The following is a 19,718-nucleotide window of genomic DNA, read 5'->3' on the forward strand; positions in this document are numbered from 1 at the left end:
TCTGTTAAAATCTTTTTAGATCCTTAAGCCAATCTACAACATTGCTGCTATTAACCCAGATATTAGTGTCATTTCAAACAAACTTCTACAGAAATTTTTGTACTAATACAAATATTCAGAATTAAGGTCTAAATTACTAATAATACAATATAAATGCAGCACAGAGATTTTTGTTTTGTGTCACTGATTGATTTTACAATTCCTCTTTTCTCCTTAAAAGGATACTATATAGCATATATTTCTTTAAAAATGAAAGTGAATTAATTATTTTAATTCTGATTAATTTTTTTATTTTTATTTTTTATTTCATTATATCATTTCATTATTTTTATTATATCATTACTGCAGCCAAAGTAAATTATGATTAATTCTTACTGATAGCTTTGTATGAACTACTAACAAAAAGGAACCAAAATGAAAGTTATGCAATAAATCAGTGTTCCCTAAGTAGAATGATTGCTTGGTTATATGAAACTGTCAATAATAATGTTTAATTTTAAATTCTGATAATTATTTTTGACAATATTTGAGACAAGTGTAATTAATGGTGTCACAAACACAGTGCTTGGCAGCACTAATTTAGGAAAATTATTCTAACTATATTCATCCTGATGAGAGTATAGATTTTAAGGCAAGTAAAGTCTTCTGCAAATCTCTCAACTTCTTCCTGAATAAGTGTATATAAGAGTTGTTCAAAATGGAAAAAGGGAAATGCTTCTGAAGAGGTACATGACTTGTAATGAAGGAAGCTAAGGATTTCTAGAAAAAATTAATAGTCAACTAGTGGTTGGTGGTATTATGTACAGTAGTGGTGTTAGACAAGGAAAATTTCGCAAATAGAAAACTGCTTTAGCTTCTTCTTTTTTTTTTTTTATTCTGGAGTTTAAGAAGCAAATATACTTGCAGTAGTTCAACCTGATCATTAGACAAAAGTATAAACAAATGCTTAGCACAGTGGTTTTTAGAGTTTTTATTACTTTGAAAGAAGCATTTGTTTCTCCTTTTTTTGTTTCAGATGGTAGAAATGGTATGTCTCCATGTGATCAGTTTGATGGAAGCACTGCAAGAATGCAATTCAACCATTTTTGTCAAGGTATGAAAGCCATAAAGGTTTTTAGGGAGAACTTCCCTCAGCCTTCAGGATCTAATGCTCATAACTATACTTTTTGAGTGAGACACTTAAAAAAACAGCTTCAGGAGCCACAGCTGGAGGATACATACTTGTATTAAATTTATGAGAAAACACGAACAAAATTACATTACTGAGTATTTCAAACAAATATAACTTGAAAGTTGCTAATTAAAGATATGCTTATGGGAGAAATTTGTCTTAACAGTGGTGCCATAATTTAGTAAATTGGATAATACCTTTTTACTCTTCCAAAGCTATAGGCATTTAACTCATTGTCACTCTCTGGATGATCCTTTAAGGTCAATGTAATTTAATTGTAAACTTTGTTCAAGAAAGTATCCTGGAGATTATGTAAGCAAATTTAATAGTTATTGATTACCCAGGATCATTCCCTAAATAACTAGTATAGAAAAGTCAAAGAATTGGAGAAAACTTATTGATAACTGAACTTGAGGAAGACTATATTAATCCATTTGTATCCTCAATCACTAGTTTTCATTCTTTTGATTATATTCTTTAGAAAAAGGTTAGGAGCCAAATTTCCTAGTGCTGTGCTAAGGACCTAGATGGGATAAGTCCTGGACTCATTTAATTAATATGGGGAATTCCTCAGGCAAGAAAATTTCCCTCTATCAATATGTTAGCACCTTCCTGAAACTTAAGAGCCTTAGAGAATTACCTAGAGTACTGACAGTTTCTTATTTAGGGTCACAAAGTCAGTATTTTTCAGATTTGAACTCAATTTCTCTGGTTTCCTATCTACTGTTTCACATTGCCTCTTTTTATTTTAAAAAGACTTATGAGGGAAGGAAGTACAATTAGGCTAACATCTGAACATTTTATAGTATTGGTACTTGTGATCATTCATAATATCATCAATGTGCTGGGTAATTATCTTGTATAACCCAATTCATCTTGCTAGTAGGATGGACCATCCAGTGAAATGCTTGTCTTGGAACACAAAAACCAAGTCTTCAACTAACAATAAAGAATTGGAGAACAATGTAATATAATTATCAAATGATCATATCATAGAATTAGTTAGAAAAGTGGTCTTATAGGTCAGATAATTCAATATACCTATTTCCTACACATTAGAAAATTGAGATCTAGAAAAATTAAGTGGCTTGACCAAGACCAGGTATAGCACAGATCACATAGATGTGGAAAAGCCAGGAATAAAACTCAATTCCTTTAACTCTAAGAACATTGCTTTTATTTTAGCTAAAATAACCTCTGTTTTTCAAGTTTTCCAAGGAAGGAAAAAAAATCATCACCACCCAAATCACTCTATTATATCATTACTGCAGCCAAAGTAAATTATGCTTAATTCTTACTGATAGCTTTGTATGAGCCACTAACAAAAAAGAACCAAAATGGAAGTTATACAATAAATCAAATTAGTGTTCTCTAAGTAGAATGATTGCTTGGTTATATGAGGCTGTCGATAATAATGAAGTTTAACCTGAAGCTTTCAGTCATGTAATTGGTAAATTATAAATCTAAATGTCTTTAGAGAGTACAATTAAAAATCAGGTAATCATATGTTAAACTAGTTGGGAAAAGTAAGATCCCTCAAACAACAATAGCCTATCACAAACAATCAAGTTACTGGCTCAGAAAAGCAACACTTTTTTTTTTTTTTTTTTTTTTGATGGGACCTGAGAGATCATGGCTCTTAGTGTTTCCAGCTAATACCATTCTTCCTGAATTCTGAGCAAAGACCTTTGCCAAAGAAACTTTCTACATTAGAGTTTGCTAGTTCTTTAAAAGGATAGCTGACATTTTAGCCCAAATTCTGTTCCCCAAAGAATACAAAGATTTTCCTATGAGAAATGGAAATACCTAGGAAAAAATTCTGATAGGCACTCATAGGCCAAGTCTGGAGTTAGATATGCCTGGAAATATTCTAAGTATAGGGTTTTTAAAATTTGTATCATGGATTTCACTGGCAGTCTAGTGAAGCCTATTGACTCCTTTACAGAATAATATTTTTAAACTGCTAAATTTGAGAAAGAGATAAGTAAAATAAAGGTGTATTTTTTTTCTCTATTAGTTTCATAGATGACTTGAAATTTATATCATGGTCCCTTAGACCATGGATCTGAGTGAAGAACCCTTACCATAGTAATGTTAACTGTTTCAGGTTGTATTTCTTGATTATTCCCATAACTCACAGATAAAAGAGATCCATGTGAGTTTCCCCAGAACTCATATTTTTCTGGATTATCCTCCAATAGTGATTTCTTGTGGATTGTTATATCCTATAGAATCAGAACCCATAGGGAGCCATCCAAATTTACACAAAGGATAAGTAAAGACCTGACCTTGATATAACTATTAACACGGATATTATAAGTCCCTTCACCTAATCCAACTTGCTATTTCTGAACAGCGTCCTGATATAAATTAATATGTTCTCCTAATCTAATAATGACTATATGGTTATCCACAATTACTGCTCATAAACTCTAATTTAACTCCAGGCTTCAGACTGCTGGTCAGACTTTCCTTTTCTTCTGAATATTTGTTTCCTTCTACAAAAATATGTGTGTGTGTGTGTGGGGGGGGCAGCATTGGACAGCCCAGCCACCATTTGAACCTATTTACCTGAATTATTGACACCCAATTAAGTCAGTAAATTCCTAAAAGTGCTGTGGGAAGTCAGTACCAATAGTTTATCTTTCACTTCTCTTTGGTATTTGGTAAAATGACAGAGTCTCAGAGCTTAAAAGACTTCAGAGACCATCTAGACACCCTGGGGTAGCTTATTTTGTGATTTAAAATGTTTAGGCAAGGATTAGGATCAGATAATTTGTGGCACAGACTTCTAAGGCACTGACTCTTAATGTCCTACTAGGATTTTAAGTCTAATAATAGAAATAAGCCACAGGGATCATTTTCAGATGATAGAATTTCACCCAGTGATACTTCTTCCCTAAAAACTATAATTATGTTATATCCAAGACCACTATTTTTATTAAGAAATTAGTAAATTGGACATAGTATTAACAAGGTTTTAAAACATGTATACATGCCAATTAATTATGAACAAAAGAATAAGCAGAAATAAAAATAATCACTTTCATAGACCTAATAATACAATTTTGATGTGTTATTCTCCAAAGAGGACAGTAACTTGGAGTGAGGTAAACAAACTATTGATTTGAGAATTAAAGGATTAATATGTATACTTCTATCTGCAAACTTTTCTAGACTTTACTGAGAATTTTTATTCAGACTTTTCTGAAACTGTGCCTCTGATAGCTCAGATGAGCTATGTCATATTTCACTACATTGTTGAATTGAACTTTCCTACTGTCCTGAGGGAGCAGAGGCCACTGAAGAGAATATAAGCTGATGGTGCTACATCAGGCATGAGTGATAGTATTCCTACTCTATAAAATATAACCTGTCCAAAGACAGCAAGCTGTAAGAGAAATCATATATAGCAATAGATATTTAATCTTTGGTATATAGAGCTCATGACTTTTAGAGCCTCAATTGGCTCCTAGCTTGTACTAGTCATCTTTATGCATACACAGACTGTACAAAGTCCTTACTTACCTGTTTTGGTTCTATTTTACCTTCCATATAATATAGATAGGAAATAGAAGTCTATCTTTTTCTGACAGTGTGGAATTCTAGCTGCTGTTCATGAACCTTTCCTTAACAATCAAGAGCTAATACAATCATGGCTATACCTGGAGAATCATTTCTGAAGATTCTAGGGAGGAAGATTCTATTTAAGGAAGTGAAGGTATTTTTAAAATATACACTAACTTTCCCCTCATTGAGTGGCTTTCAAGAGATAATCAGTCACTTGCTCTAAAGTATATATTCCAAGCAATCATGGGGTGTTTATTAACCTCCAAATGCCAGTAGCTCAGCAGGGCCTGGACTCAAAAAGACATTTTTCTGATTATGGGCAATGCCTCAGCATGTGCCCTCATCCTTGCAAAGTTAGAAGGATTAATGATGCCCTGTTTTCACTCACTATAATTGCATCTGATGTGGCCAAGTAGTACAATAATAGCAAACATCTTTGTTTTTTCCTCACAGCTTATACCTATGTGGCTGCCAATGATTCAGTCAAACTTGAAGGTAAGTTATTCCAGGGGCTACTTTAGGGCAAGTTTTTAAGTTTGAATCTTAGTCCTTCATGAACCCATTATGAAGACCATAGGCATTTTTAATACTGATCACACTTCAAGAATTGTCATGCTTACACATGGTCATTGCAAATTGCCTTATAGTTCCACTGTCTCCTTCCAAGTAAGTATTATTTAGAATTAGAAAGGATCTTACAGATTTAGTCCAATTCTTTCATGTTATATATAGAGAGATTAAGCCCAGACTCGGTGTGTCTTGTGCAGGCTTACATCAGGGCTGGGATTTAAGCCCAGGATATTGACTCCAAACCTTTATCTACTATAAAAATTGTTTCAAAGCACTGTTTGTGTTGGTTATCATAATACATCAAGCATCTGTGATTTTGTTGATGTGGGAACATTCCTCTTTCTAAATGCATATCCTACCCTATCTGAGGAGAAGGCAGAGAATTTAAGCGCAGCTAAGTGTGAGAGGTAATTGAGTCCAGATCATCCTCATTACAGGTCTTAGATTCTATCTATCACAGTATGCTGCTTCTACATTATAATAACAATATCTACAATTTATAAATTATTTACAAAAAGTAGTACAACTACCCCTTCAAGTTGATATTATTTATCTTCTACTTTATAGATTGGAAAGCTGAGACCCTGAAAGGTTAAATGATGTGACTAAAGTCACAGAACCACTAAGTAGCAGCCAGGATTCAAACCCAGGAGTGTTCTTTCCACTAGTCTATCCTGCATGGATTGTTATGTCATTTTATCCCTTGAATATATTACTGCAAAATGTACAGGGATTTTATAGATCTCATGTTTCAGATGTAGTGTCCTAGGAAGTTAAGTGACCTCATAGTTGCCTGTTAAAAGTGGTAAGTCCAGAACAGGGAGGCGCTGTGTTCTGTCTTCCTGGCCATGTGGAATCATTATTAGAAAGCAGTCCCATGGGATGAATGCTAGCTATATTTGGGATCAGAGAACCTGGGTTTGAATCCCAACTCTGCCAATTACTACCCATGTGACTTCAGGCTAAGTCGCTGAATTTAATTGGACCTCATTTCCCTCATCTGTAAAAAGGATTGTGGTAGGAGGATTAAATGATTTTTAGGTCCCTTCCAATCTTAAACTGTATTTCTATAGCATTTATCAGATACCATTCTGCACTTCAAAGAAAATTATGTAGGGACTATTCCACCTACAGTAGTTTAAGAGCTAGTTAAAAGAGAATTCTCAGAGACATGTAAGGTATTTAGACATCAGAATTTCAGCAATAAGCTTCCAATTGAAAGTCAAGGGAAATATTTCTAAGGACCTATCTCACTAATTATACATTCTGAATGCAGATTTGTGTTAAGGATCAAAATGAAGTAGTTTCATGTCTTCAACTGATCCTAGTTTGCTGATTAGTTGCAGAAGTATAGCCGTTTTAAAAGAGCATACTAGGGTAACTTGATCCAAATTCTGTACAAATAAATGTCCCAAACCTGAGCATCAGTCTTCTAGGAAGGGGAGACATTTTTGAAGGACATTTATTAACTTATGTAATATCAGAGCTATGAAGCGCATCAGAAATCATCAGGTACAATTCCTTCATTTGATATATAGGAAATCTGGACCTAGAGAGAACTGGCTTGTCCAATATCACATAGTTAATAGGTGGCGAAAACTAATTATACAAATAACCTTAGTGACTGTAGACATTTTTTAACCCTTTATTCTACCATTTTACAGATGAAGAAACTGAGGGCCTAGGAAATAAGTAATTTTCTCAAAGACACTGAACTAATAATTGTCAGAGTCAGACCTCTTAACTTCCAGTGTGGTATTCTTTCCATCCCACTACCCAGCCCCTAGGGAAGAATGAAGGGCAAACATGTTTTACTGCTACTAAACATAGATTTTTGGTTTTGGCAGAGGTATAGAGTCACCAGCTGCATCTACAAGTTTGGCAGCAGGAATTAAGTTTCCATTTTGCCTTAGCTCTTGTCACCTGCCTGGCAGTGGTGGTATTAGTAGGAATTCAGGAGGCATCCTTTCTAGTGTCCATTCTTAAGGACAGAAAGAACAGGGAGATAGCATTGGAGGAGGAGATCAGCTAGATCAACTGGGGCAAATTATATGTTGCAGGTATGCACTGGTATTCTCTTTTCCATGTCAAGTCATGATGGAGAATAACAGATCCAAGACATATATGCAGTCCCCCTCTGACTTTGCTGCAGTCATAGATAGCATGTTGTGAATTGGTATAAAGAACTACAGAGACAGATTTTAGCTGGACAAAAGGCAAAATCAAACTCTTAACAATTAGAACTCTGTCAAAGTGGAAGGTTATTCCCATCGGTGATATTCTTTAAGTGGATCCTAGATGATGACTTATCAGAGATGCTAGGAGAAGCTTCCTGTTCAGGAGTGAGTTCTTACTAACTCTGAGCCTTGGTGACTTTGCCAATCTATGATTCTGAACCTCTTGTTATGTTTTCACAGCATTTATCAGCTGGACTACAACTACGACTTCAAGCAATTCAGAACAATGTGAACCACCACAGCCTAAGGATGCTGCAGGGCTCAGGACAGACAAGCACGAGCTCGTCCGCACTCCGGAAGTGGCTCCAGTGCACCCAGTTCAAAATGGCCCAGGTGGAGATCCAATCCTCAGAAGCTGCCTCCCAGTTCTACCCTCTATGAACAGGGCGTATTGCTTCTAGCGTGAACACTCTGGTTCAGCAATAATGGGGTTCCAGACAAATACTAGGATCCACGCAGGTTTGAGAAGGCATTGGGGACACTCTGCACCCCCTCTGTAGTTTAGATACAGACATGCGGAGCCTGCCGATGGCCGTGTCGAAGCCTTCCTGCTTCACCTGTTTCTGACGTCTCCTTGGGCTAGCCGATTAAGTGTTTCCTTACATTCTTTTTTAAGAACCAAATCATTTCTCTTTAACTGACTTCTATTTTTTTTAAGAAGAAAAAAAAAATAGACTGGTGGGCACTCACAGAAAAGTTGTATAAGTCCCCCTGTTGCTATTTTTGATGACAGAGAATAAATAGGGTTTTTGAAGCCTTTTAGTGTTTTTTCTTAAAACCGACTCTTGGCAATGCAATAAAACTCCTCACCGTGCGCCGGTGACACCCTATGGAGGCTTGGGGTCATGATCATGGGAAAAAGCGGCAGCTTGCAAGGAGCATTACAAAGTGCACTTAGAAATTAGGGGGTTTAACTGTGCCAATTCTTCCTCCCTTTCTTTTTTCCTTTCTTTCCCTTTTTATAATATCGTTTTCCAAAACTGTCCAGTATGGTGGCTTATTTTTAAAATAACTGCAACAAACAACAAAAACTAGATTTTTTGACTCCTTAGTTTGAGGCTGTACTTTCTTCTTGTAAGCTTTAGGATAACCCCTTTAGTTTTATGAATAAGAAATTTTATTCTTTTCGTAATACTTGTATACAATTCCATTGGGATAAAAAACAAACTGTAGATTGCATACCAACCTAATGGAATCCCAGCACTGGCACGTAACACTGCATATGGAATTACATTCCTAAAGCTGAATTTTAATAGTGCAAGAGCACTGAGATGCGTTGGCACTTATGATCAGCATTTGACTGTGCATTCACAAATGGTACTTCTCTTCTTTTATTCCTGTAATGCACTGACAAAAAGAAGAATTAATACACGTTTAAGCTGTATATTAACATGCTATTAAATGCATATTCTTTATTATCTTTGAGAGCCTGAGGGTTTTCTTTTTTTAAAACTAATTTATAGGTCAAAAGGGATAAATATTCCTTAGGGATGTTATAGAGGGGATTCCTGCTTCAAGCAGTGTTTGGACTATATACCTTCTGAGGTCAAAAAATCCAACAAATATTACTAAAGCTCCTACTCTATGAGAAGGTCCATAGAATAAAACAAAAATAATATTAAGGTGAGTATAGGGAAGCTATTACAACAATGGTAAGTAGTGTCAGTAGTGACAGAGACCCCAGTGAGGATATTAGCCATGCCAATAGAATTAAATGGGTTTGAGAGATAATTCTGTGACAATTGATAGGATCAGAAAATCATGGTTTAATGTGTTGCCAGAGGACCTGTGTTCCATTCTCTGTTCTGTTACTTGCTTGTCACTTGTAACCTTGAGCAGATCACTTAAAATCTCTAAACCTCTGTTTCCTTCTCTAGAATGAAAGGTTAAATTGAATGACTTCTAAGGTTCTGAGTAGATCTAAATCTATAATTCTATGATATTTTGTTACTTGACTATGGGGGTAGGGTAAATCAAGGTAATGGAAAAGTCAAATGGAAATAGAAAATAATTCTATTTAACTAACAGAACAATGGTACCAGAAGAAGGGTAGATTTTGAGGGGCTACTATAAGGTATTTAGTTTTTCTATTATTTAGTTTGAGATGTTGATAATCTAGGTGAATATGACCAATAAGTAAAAGAAATGATTATTGAACCCATGAGGATGGAATAGATCAGTGGGAGAGAGACAGAGAGGTAGACCAGAAAATACATAGAGAAAAAAGGGCTCACTACAGATACTTGGAGGACATCTAGGGATAGGTTGATACATCCCTTTCAACTCTGAGGTTCTATGTAAGCTCCTTGAGGGCAAATATAATAATAATTATTAGTAATAATAGTAACCCCTTGGGTGCCTAGTATAGTTTTGTACATGATTAGATACTTAATTTTTAATAGGATGGAATTGAACTGATTCCTATGAATGGGCAGGGTCCTGATGAGAATTCTTGAATTGCATATTTTTCAATTTTCCTAGACTAATTTGTAACACAAAATCTCAGAGCTATGAGGCTAACTCAGAGAACATCTAGTCCAACCTTAACCTGAACAGGAATCCCTTCTACCACGTCACAAGCAATCAGGCATCCAATTCAGTTCTTGTAATGAACTTAATACTTCCTGAGGCAGCCCATTCTATTCTGGGATAGCTTTTACAGTTGGGAAGTTTTTCCTTTACCCTTACAAAATTCTATTTTTTACCATACATATTTCCATGCCATCTTTCTTCATGAGACTGAGTTTATATAGATCATAGATGGAGAGCTGGGAAAAAAACTTTAGAGAGTTATTTTATTCAATTCCCTCACTTTATAGGTGAGAACCCAACTTCTTAAACTGCTGTTTAAGATCCCAAAAAGGGAGTCATAACTGAATGTGGAAATCATGAAATTATGATTTATGATCAGTAAATATTTCATTTTATACCTGTCTTACATACTTATATAACCAGAGTTGCATAAAAATTTCTAGCATAAAAAGAGGTTTGCAAATAGGAAAAGTTTAAGAACTACTTGCCCAAGGTCACACAGGAAGTGACAGGAACAGGATTTGAAACTAGTTCAAACTCTGATTCCAAGTCCAGTCCTAGTATGTGAGAACAAGGGAATAAGTAACTTTTCATTTTTTAAATTCCCAGTGCCTAGTAATTATATTAATAATTAATTTATATTTGCTAAACTACATTGAATTTTAAACTTTCTAACAGCCATTACAACCAAATTGCTCGTGAAAAGGAGCAGATTATACTTGGTTATTTTGTTGGAAACAAAAAGAATGAATTTAGAGTATATGCTCCATGCAGGATACCCCACAACCTACAGGACCTGAGATAATTCATTGCTTCATTAATTATTTAAGAGGTTCCACTTTTCTTGTAGGGGGTCAAATGTTTTAATACTTTATAGAGATGAGTAATACCTCCAGTGCTAAGAATGTTGACTCAAGTCCTAACAATTAAAACTCTCCAAAAATAGAATGAGCTGCCTGGAGGGGATGGGAGGAGGGAAGAATTTTGATTTTTTCACCCCTAATGGTCTGCAAGCAGTGATCAAAAGGTCAATTTTGGGGAATGGTGTACAGGAAACTTTTGCAATTTGATAGAGGATTTAGACTAGCCTTGTGATTTGGGGCAAATTCAGGTCTTTGAGCAAAAATTCCTCAACTGTAAAATGGAGATATTAACATGGGTCCTACCTACCTACCTCACAGGGTTGTTGTGAGGACTAAATGATGTTGTAGAAAAATTCTTGGTCAGATACTGTATAACTTGAACCAGATCAGGGATTCTTAACCTTTGGTCCTTGAACTTGGTGTGTATGTTTTTTAAAAGTATTTTGACAATTGTATTTCAGTATAACTGGTTTCCTTTGTAATCCTATATATTTTATTTTTTTTTTGCATTTAAAAACAATATCCTGAGGAGTCCATAGGTGTCAGACAATTATCTGACAATTGCCAAAGGAAATCCATGATGCAAAAAAGATTAAGAACTTCTGTACTATATTGATTGTGAAGTCCATTGCCACTCAAATTCTGTGATTTTATGATGACCTCCTAAGTCCCTTTCAGCTCCAAACTTTTGATTCTAAAGAAAGATAAAGAGTCAGACATTCACTGCTCTAAAGTTTCCTGAGATCTATGTTGAGTTTTTAGAGTAGAAAAGTTATTCGTTATTCTTAATATGTTAGCTGATATATCTTTAACATGAAGAAAGTAATCTGATAGATCAATTAAGCAAAAGATAATTCCTGAACTCCCCTTAGTCACCCACTCCAAACCCAAATGATGGACATGACTTCAGAAAGGTTTGAAGTAAAAAATTCAGTTCAAATCCCAGCTTTAGCAATCTATGAAGCTATAATGTTTGACTAGGTGAAATTCATCTTTCGTAGTGTCATAGGATTTTGAGGTGGAAGAGACCTTATTGATTTAGTCCAATCTTCATTTAGAAGAAGAAAGAAAAGGTCAACAGAGGTCAAGTGTTTTGTGCATAGTCATAAGGAGTAATACCCTGCATTTGAACCAGGTAATCTGACAGCATATCAAGTGCTCTTTGCCTATTGCAGTAAACACAAGAAACTGAATTATTCTGTTTTCTTCTAAGCATGATTCCTGGAAAGAAAGAAGTTTCTCTACTAAATATTAGAATTAAAAGGGTCTCCATTAAAGATCACCTAATCTAATCTCATTTTAAAAATTGAGAGTCATACAGGGGAAAAGATTTCCCCAAAATTTTACAATGTGCAAAGAAGTGGCAGAAATAAGATTCAAACCCAAGACAAGTTTTTCTAAGTTTGAGATTCTTTCTGTGTGTCAGAGTTGGACATTAGCATCCTTCTGGAGTCCTAGAATTGATCTTATCCCAGGTAGGACAGCTCCAAACCATCCTTGCACAGAAGTTCTAAAAGTCCCATTAGTCTATCAGACCTGTACCTGTTTTAGGCAAGCAAGTGGTAAAATGCAAATGATATATATATGGTGTCAAGCTCATATAGAAGCTAGAGCCACCAAATCCACACTTAATGGGCAAAAAGCCTATTGACGTAGAAAAGCACAAATTAGCTATCTATGTTCTATTGTATTTTTATTTATTTTTTTTAAACAACTCCTAATGTTTAATGCTTCTGTTCTTTCAAGTGTCTGACACCTCTGACATAATGGATGGAACCAGGACTTGGAACTAGGGAAACTTTTGCTGCAGTTTTGCTTCATGCATTTATTGATGAGTCATCCTCAGCAAATCAAATCATTTATTCTCTCCAAATTTGTTTACTCATCAGTAAAATTTGGGCAATAATAGCACCTACCTCACAAGGTTGTTGTGAAGATCAAATAAGATAGCATAAGTCATAGTAAGACAACACGTATCATTTCCTACGCTCCAGGCACTGTGGTATAATGGGCTTTGGCAAACCTTGAAGCATTATATAAATGCTTGCCATTATAATCCATGTTTATGTCTCTCCTTCACCTTTCTAACTATGTTATTTGTGTCAATAACCATAATAGCTCATGTTTATGGAGCAATTTGTCATTATAACGCATGGTGTCATATCTATAATATTGGATCTGGAGTTCAGAAACCTGGGTTCAAATTCTGCCTCTGATACTTACTGACTGTGTAGCTGTTGACAAGTCAGAAGCTCTTTGATTTAAGTATGCTCATCTCTTGCTAATGCTAATACCCTCCTCACAGGAAATCAGTAAAACTCAAATGAGACAATTTATGGAGATTATTTTGTCAATTTTAAATTACTACATAAATTTCAGCTGTTATTATTATTACAAACCTTTTAATGCCTTGAATCCTTCAATTCTTTCAAAAAGCTAATGAGGTAGAGAGCAAAGGCATTGTTATATCAAAGGAGTTAGATGAAGTATCACAGATCATTAGAAACGGAGTTAGAACTTGCTCAAACTGAGGTCTCCAAGCTGTAAGTGCAAAGCTTTTTTTATTCTGTTCTGACAAACAAGTCAGAATCATTTGCCTGGAGTGACCTAGTATGTTAGAAGGATCAGTGGTTTTTGAAGTCAGAAGGCCCGAGTTTGAGTCTTTAGACTAATACTTATAATTAATAGTGTGACTCTGGAAAAGTCAAAAAACTTCCATAAGCCTCAGTTACTTTTTCTGTAAAGTGGTGATGATAACACTTAATACCTACCTCACAGACTTGTGAAGAAAGTGTTTTGTAAAAATTATGGCATCATTCACATTATTATCATTATTGGAGGATACTCACAATGGCATGATCATTGCTGAGATTAGATGAACTAATCCAGCTGAACCAGTCCTGGAATTTGGGCTGCATAGACTCTGTAGACTATGAAGGTGAATTACCCAAAGAGGAAACAATTATATCTAGGTATTAAATAGATGAGGTCTCCTATGAATAATTTCTTTTCAAAATACGGGCCATTCATATCCCAATGACCAATAGCATGTAGGTTCCCATGGCTTTTGACACATTTCCTGAAGATCACAAGTAACTAATATTCACTCATAGATAGTCATAGCTGGATGAGACTTTTAATCATAGGCATGGGACCACTGAAGGTTATAGTTGGATGAGTCCTGAGAACATAGGATGTTAATTTGGAAAGAGCTTAAGAATATAATGTCAGAACATAGAAGAGACTATAGAATACTGGAGCCTTCATTTTTCTTGTGTAGAAAATAAAGCCTGGAAAAGTGTAGAAATTTGTTTAAATCCACATAACTAATTAGAAGTGAAACAGAGATTACAACCTAGCTCTTAACAATTAAGTCTAGTGTTCTCTCTTTTATGCAAGGGTATCACTAAACTCAAAATATCACAAAAGTGATCTGGGTAGATTTGGACAACAAATCTTTTGTAAAAATTTGAGAGTTCTTTTGTAAAAATTATCATTAATGTTATCTATATGGCAATATACCTCATTGGAAAGAGCTAGAATAATAGCATCTTTCTCCCCAGGGATTTGGTAAGCCTATAAGACATTTGGCCCTAGCCTAAATGGTGATCTCTGCCATTCTCCTGTCTTTTAGAATTTGTAGACTTCAGATAAAAGTCATGATAATAATGATGATCCATAATTTCATTAGCAGGGATACTCATTCCATTATTTCAAGTTATATATAATTCTTCTTAATTTGAGTAGATGGTTTCATGTCCTATTATTACAAAAACAAACAAAAATTTTGGTAAGTTTCTCTGCAATAAGCCAGGCAGGTTTTTGAATAACAAAGATGCATCCTACCAAGTTTATACAAGAAACTCAAGTTCAGGCTTGTTTTTGAACTCCTCCAATTTGTTTGGGTCTTCAAGGATCTATGGTCTATTAGCAACACTTTTGAGAATCCAGGGTCACCTGTATACTAGATGGAAGATAATATTTGTATTATCTCATTGGCTTTGGCATTGTGGACTCTCAAAGCCCAGGTGGTGAGAATGCACATGCTATTTATAGAGGGCCCATAATTATAAAGTGCTTTGCAGTTACAAAACATTTTCAACAACAGTTAAAAAGTCAAGGTAGTAATCAAATATCATTTCTCATTTTTATATGAGGAAACTGATTTAAAGAGGACAAGTAGTTTGCCTGCAGTCACAAAGCATTCAAGAGGCAAAGCTGGATTGTGCATCTTCCCACCAATAGTTTAGGATAATAAATTCAGAACTAGAAGAGACCTAAGACGATATCTTGTTTAGAAAAGAGAAAAATAAAGTCCAGAAAGTTTAAGTAATTTGTCCAGGATCACACAGTTTTCTCCACTTTTCCAAATCACTGTACAAATTACCTCTTAACCAAAAGATACAAATGTCAGTTACTTTGTGGAAAAGAAATCTCATTTATTAAGGCTTCAGACTAGGCAGTCTCTATTTCTTTGAAACAGTCAAATCAGTGTAGCTTAGTGCCTAGCTTCTTAAACTGTGGTTTGTGAATCTCATAACTAGAGGTCCTGAAATTATATATATATATATATATATATATATACATAATTTATATATATATATATATATTATATATATATTATATATTTATATATATTATTATATATATAATATATATTATATATATATATATAATATATATATAATTATATATATATTATATATTATATATATATTTATATATATATATAAATATATATATAAAATCTGCAATCACATAAAAAATTCCTGGGTAAAAAGGGATCAGGAATGGACAAAGTTGAAAAAGCCTTGGGCCACTGGATAAAAAATTGCTCTTAGAGCCAGAAGAATTGAGTTCAAATTCTGATTCTGGTACATATTGGCTATATAACTTTAAGTAAATCACTTAACCTCTTAGTATTCTAAGTTACCCTCACAGGACTAAGAATGACGGTGAGGGTGCCAATCTACATTGGGAGAGAGAGTTGCCAAAACCAGTGAAATATCAGTTTCAAGTCCTATCCATTTTTAGATGGATTTAGAGATGGAAGAAACCTTAGAGACATTAGACAACTCCCTTCATCCTGATCTTTTAGTGATGGTAGATTGTGGATAGTTTGTATTTGTTCTCTACAATTTGATGTGGCAGACTATCTTGTGACTATTGTTGAGAATTGTTTAGGTTCAGTTCCAAATGTTATTTCCAAATATTCTTACAATGATTGTGCAAAAATGGTAAGGAGCGTGGTCAGATCATAGGAAGTTGTGCAAGTGATGCTAAATACTTTTGCCTATCAAGCCAGATATTTTTTACAAAAGCATACTTTTAGAATAATAGAGATTAAAAAACAAACAAACCCTCAAACCCATTCTAAATCCTTTCTTCAAGTTGTCAGTAGGAAAGTCTGATAATTGCTATTAAATTCAGCTGTTAAAATGACATGTGCATTCTCCTCACCTAAGTTTTGAGAGTCCACAATGCCAGGACCCCTAAGATTATCAAATATCAATGTCAGGGCTTAACTTTAAACTCTCTGACTCAAATTTTTAAAATTATCTTAAACTAAGGTACTTACAACTTCTTACATCTATTTCCACAATCTTGGGTTCCATAATCTTGGGGCTAGAAGGCAGTAGTTGGGAAGAAGGTGATCATTTGGCTAGGCAATATTAAAAAATAAAAAAGGCCCACGATTCAGATCTTGTCTTTTCTTTTCACAGCCAACCTCTTGGTGGAAGCCCTTATAATATTTTAACTGAATTATTGCAATAGCTTCTTAATTACTTTCCCTGACTCCACACTCTTCAACCTTTTGTTCAGAAGACAGGCAACAAAACCCTTCAGTGATTCTATATTGCTTTTAGTATAAAATACAAATACCTTAGTTGGATATCCAAAGCTTCCACTATCTATCTGCCATCTATCTGTTTAGTCTTATTCTACTATTCTTCACATACTCAGTGCTCTAGTCAAATTATACCACTAGATTTTTTCATGATTTTTCTCCTTCCCTTAAATCAGAATATATCCTTCCTCATTTTTTCCCACTGATAACCTTTCCTTCATTTTAAACCCAGCTCAGGTATAACTTCTTCCAAAAGGCAGAAGGTCACAACTCTTATTTTGTTTCTACCTTTTCTACCAAAGAGAAAAACTATGGGACTACAAAGGACAGAACAAAAAAGATAAATAGGGAAATATTGAGATAGCCTCAAACTTATCTAGTTACTAGATGAACACTGTACCAGGATATTGAAAGAATTGGCAAATATGCTTGCTGACCCTATCATTGAACTGTGAAAAACGAGATGAGGTAGATGATAGCCAGATTAGAAAATGGCAAAAGCTTTTCTATTATTCAAGAAAAAAAAAAGAGAGAACGGAGTCTAAAAACTATAGGATGGTGAGTTAACTTTGATTCTTTGGAAAAGATAATTCTGTAATTATTTTGAAGGTATGCTTAGCAAATATCTAGAAAATGAAATAGCTAATGCAAAAAATCAACTGACTTCATTAGGGAGATTTGAGGAATGTTATAGATGTAATTAACTTAGATTGTTAGACAACATTTAGCAAAGTAACATGTTATTCTTATGGAAAAAATGAAGAGAAATGAAGAGATGTGAGCTTCGATAATAAAATTGTTTTGTGACACTTAAACATGTTGAATTGCAAGGCTCACATAGTAATCGTTAATGGTTAAATGCAATCTTGAAATGTTTTCAGTGGAATCTCTCAGGCTTCTGTCCTTGGCCTTGGGATATTTTAACATTTTTATTACTGACTTGGGAAAATATATCAAATTTGTAGATAATACAAAGCTAGGAAAGAGACCTAAAAGTTCTTGACTGGTTTAGAATATTTTATTGAATTGAATAAAATGAAATCTAATAGTTATAAGTATAAAGATTTATTTTTTTATTAACAAGCATGAGATGGGAGAAAAATTAGTATGCACAATTCATTTTAAGATCTAGAAGTTTTAGTTATTATAAATGGTGTGCTGTGGCAGTCCCTCCCCTCCTCCTCTGAAAAAAAAGCTAACTTTAGTTGCAACAAGAAAAGCAAAATACATGAGAAATGCAAATTATAAGAATTCTAATCCAGGAAATGACCAATATAGCAGAAGATGAAAATAGTTAATGTTGAAGGGTCTGTAGAAAGATAGGTTCACTATTGCTCTATCTGGTGGGAGCTATGAATGGGTCCGACCATTCTGGAATCATTTTTTAATATTACCTAGCCAAATAATCTATATGAACAGAGTGACTAAAATGTCTATATAATTTGACTCAGAAATCCCACTGTTAGGCATCTCTCATAAGTAGGTCAATGATATCAAGAAAGATTCCATTGATAGAGAAATATTTTGCTACATTTTTTTACAGTAACAAAGAATTAAAAACAAAATAAAATGCCTATCAGCTGGGTAATAGCTAGCAAGTGGTGGTACATGAATGTAATGAATTAATTTCTGTGCCATTAAAAACAAAGGATGTGATTAATACAAGGAGTAATAGGAAGATTTCTGTGAACTGAAGCAAAATGAAGTAAGCAGAATGAAGAAAACAATATATACAATAACTACAGCAAGGTGAATAGAACAATAAGGTAATGAAAACAATGCTATGAAACTAGAAAGATCAAGCCTAACCCCAGAGATAAGAAATGTACCTTTTTCATGTCTTTGCAAAGGTTGTAAACAATGAGATTATATGTAAAGTCAAAAAAGTTTGATATGTTGGTTAGTTTTGCTGAATTCCCTCCTCTTTTTCATTCTTTGCTATAAGGGGTTAATAGAAAACGAGACATAATGACCAAAACTTGAGAAGTTGTGTTAGAGAGTCTCAGTATTTGGTACCCTGATCAGATCATATACCAAGTATGGTGTTCATTTCTTTGGGCTGCGTTCTAGCATGGATGTTAATAAATTAAAGAGCATTCAGGGGAGAGTGACCAAGATGGTCAAGATCCTCTGTTTGTGAATTAAAGCAATAGGATTTTTAGCTTGAAAAAGAGACAGGAGAGGATATGTTAATAATCTTCATGAACTTAAAATTCTTTTGTTTAGAAGATGTAATAAGCTTGGTTTGACTTCTAAGGACAGAATCATGGACAGTGGGCAGGTTTACAAAGCTAATTTTAAAAAAGTTGATGGAGGGCAATAGAAAACTTCTTAACAATTAGAGCTATTCAAAAGAGGATAATCCTCCCCCAACCTTGCCACCTTTCTACTCTCTCTGTGAATATGAATAAGATGGACCCCATTGGTAGTCTGGTGAAGCCTTTGAGCTTCTTCTCAGAATAATTGGAGGAAATTCTAAATTTCAACTAGAGGTTAGTGAAAATAAAGATATAATTCTCTTCATATCCAAATTCATAGGCCTTCTGAAATCTATTCCTGAACCCCAGGTTAAGAATCCTTATTTTATTTTATTTATTTTCCTATTAGATGAGAAGCTCTGTGAAGGCAGGAATAGTGATATTTGTTGTCTTTTCATCTTTACCATCGTCCTCATTTCATTTAGTAAGTGCTTAATGTTTACTGAATTTAATTAGTGTTTGCTGAACTTAATTAGTCTAAAACACCTCTATCATCATCATTATCATAATCACTAACATTTCTATACCATTGTTCAATTTACAAAACTTTCCCCCACAATAGCATCATGAGATTGGAAGTACAAGCAATATTATCTCCATTTTATAGATAAGTAAACTGTGCCAATAGGAGTTGAAATGGCTTGACCAAAGTCATACAGCAAGCTGAGA

The 19,718-nt window shown here is 34.4% G+C and overlaps 1 protein-coding gene across 13 annotated transcripts in view; it reads left to right on the plus strand.

The window, feature by feature from the left end:
• UNC79 (unc-79 homolog, NALCN channel complex subunit) overlaps positions 1 to 15,496 on the plus strand; it is a 318,327-nt gene extending 302,831 nt beyond the window's left edge. For all 13 annotated transcript variants that reach the window (XM_074289679.1, XM_074289683.1, XM_074289680.1 and 10 more), the window contains 3 exons: positions 1,016 to 1,093; positions 5,195 to 5,236; positions 7,729 to 15,496. In XM_074289679.1, the coding sequence (XP_074145780.1) occupies positions 1,016 to 1,093; positions 5,195 to 5,236; positions 7,729 to 7,929 (321 nt within the window). In that variant the 3' untranslated portion in view covers positions 7,930 to 15,496. The remainder of the gene's footprint in view (positions 1 to 1,015; positions 1,094 to 5,194; positions 5,237 to 7,728) is intronic.
• The last annotated feature ends 4,222 nt before the right edge of the window (positions 15,497 to 19,718 follow it).

The sequence above is a fragment of the Sminthopsis crassicaudata genome, chromosome 2 (assembly GCF_048593235.1).
Source record: "Sminthopsis crassicaudata isolate SCR6 chromosome 2, ASM4859323v1, whole genome shotgun sequence".
In the NCBI taxonomy this organism is placed as follows: domain Eukaryota; kingdom Metazoa; phylum Chordata; class Mammalia; order Dasyuromorphia; family Dasyuridae; genus Sminthopsis; species Sminthopsis crassicaudata.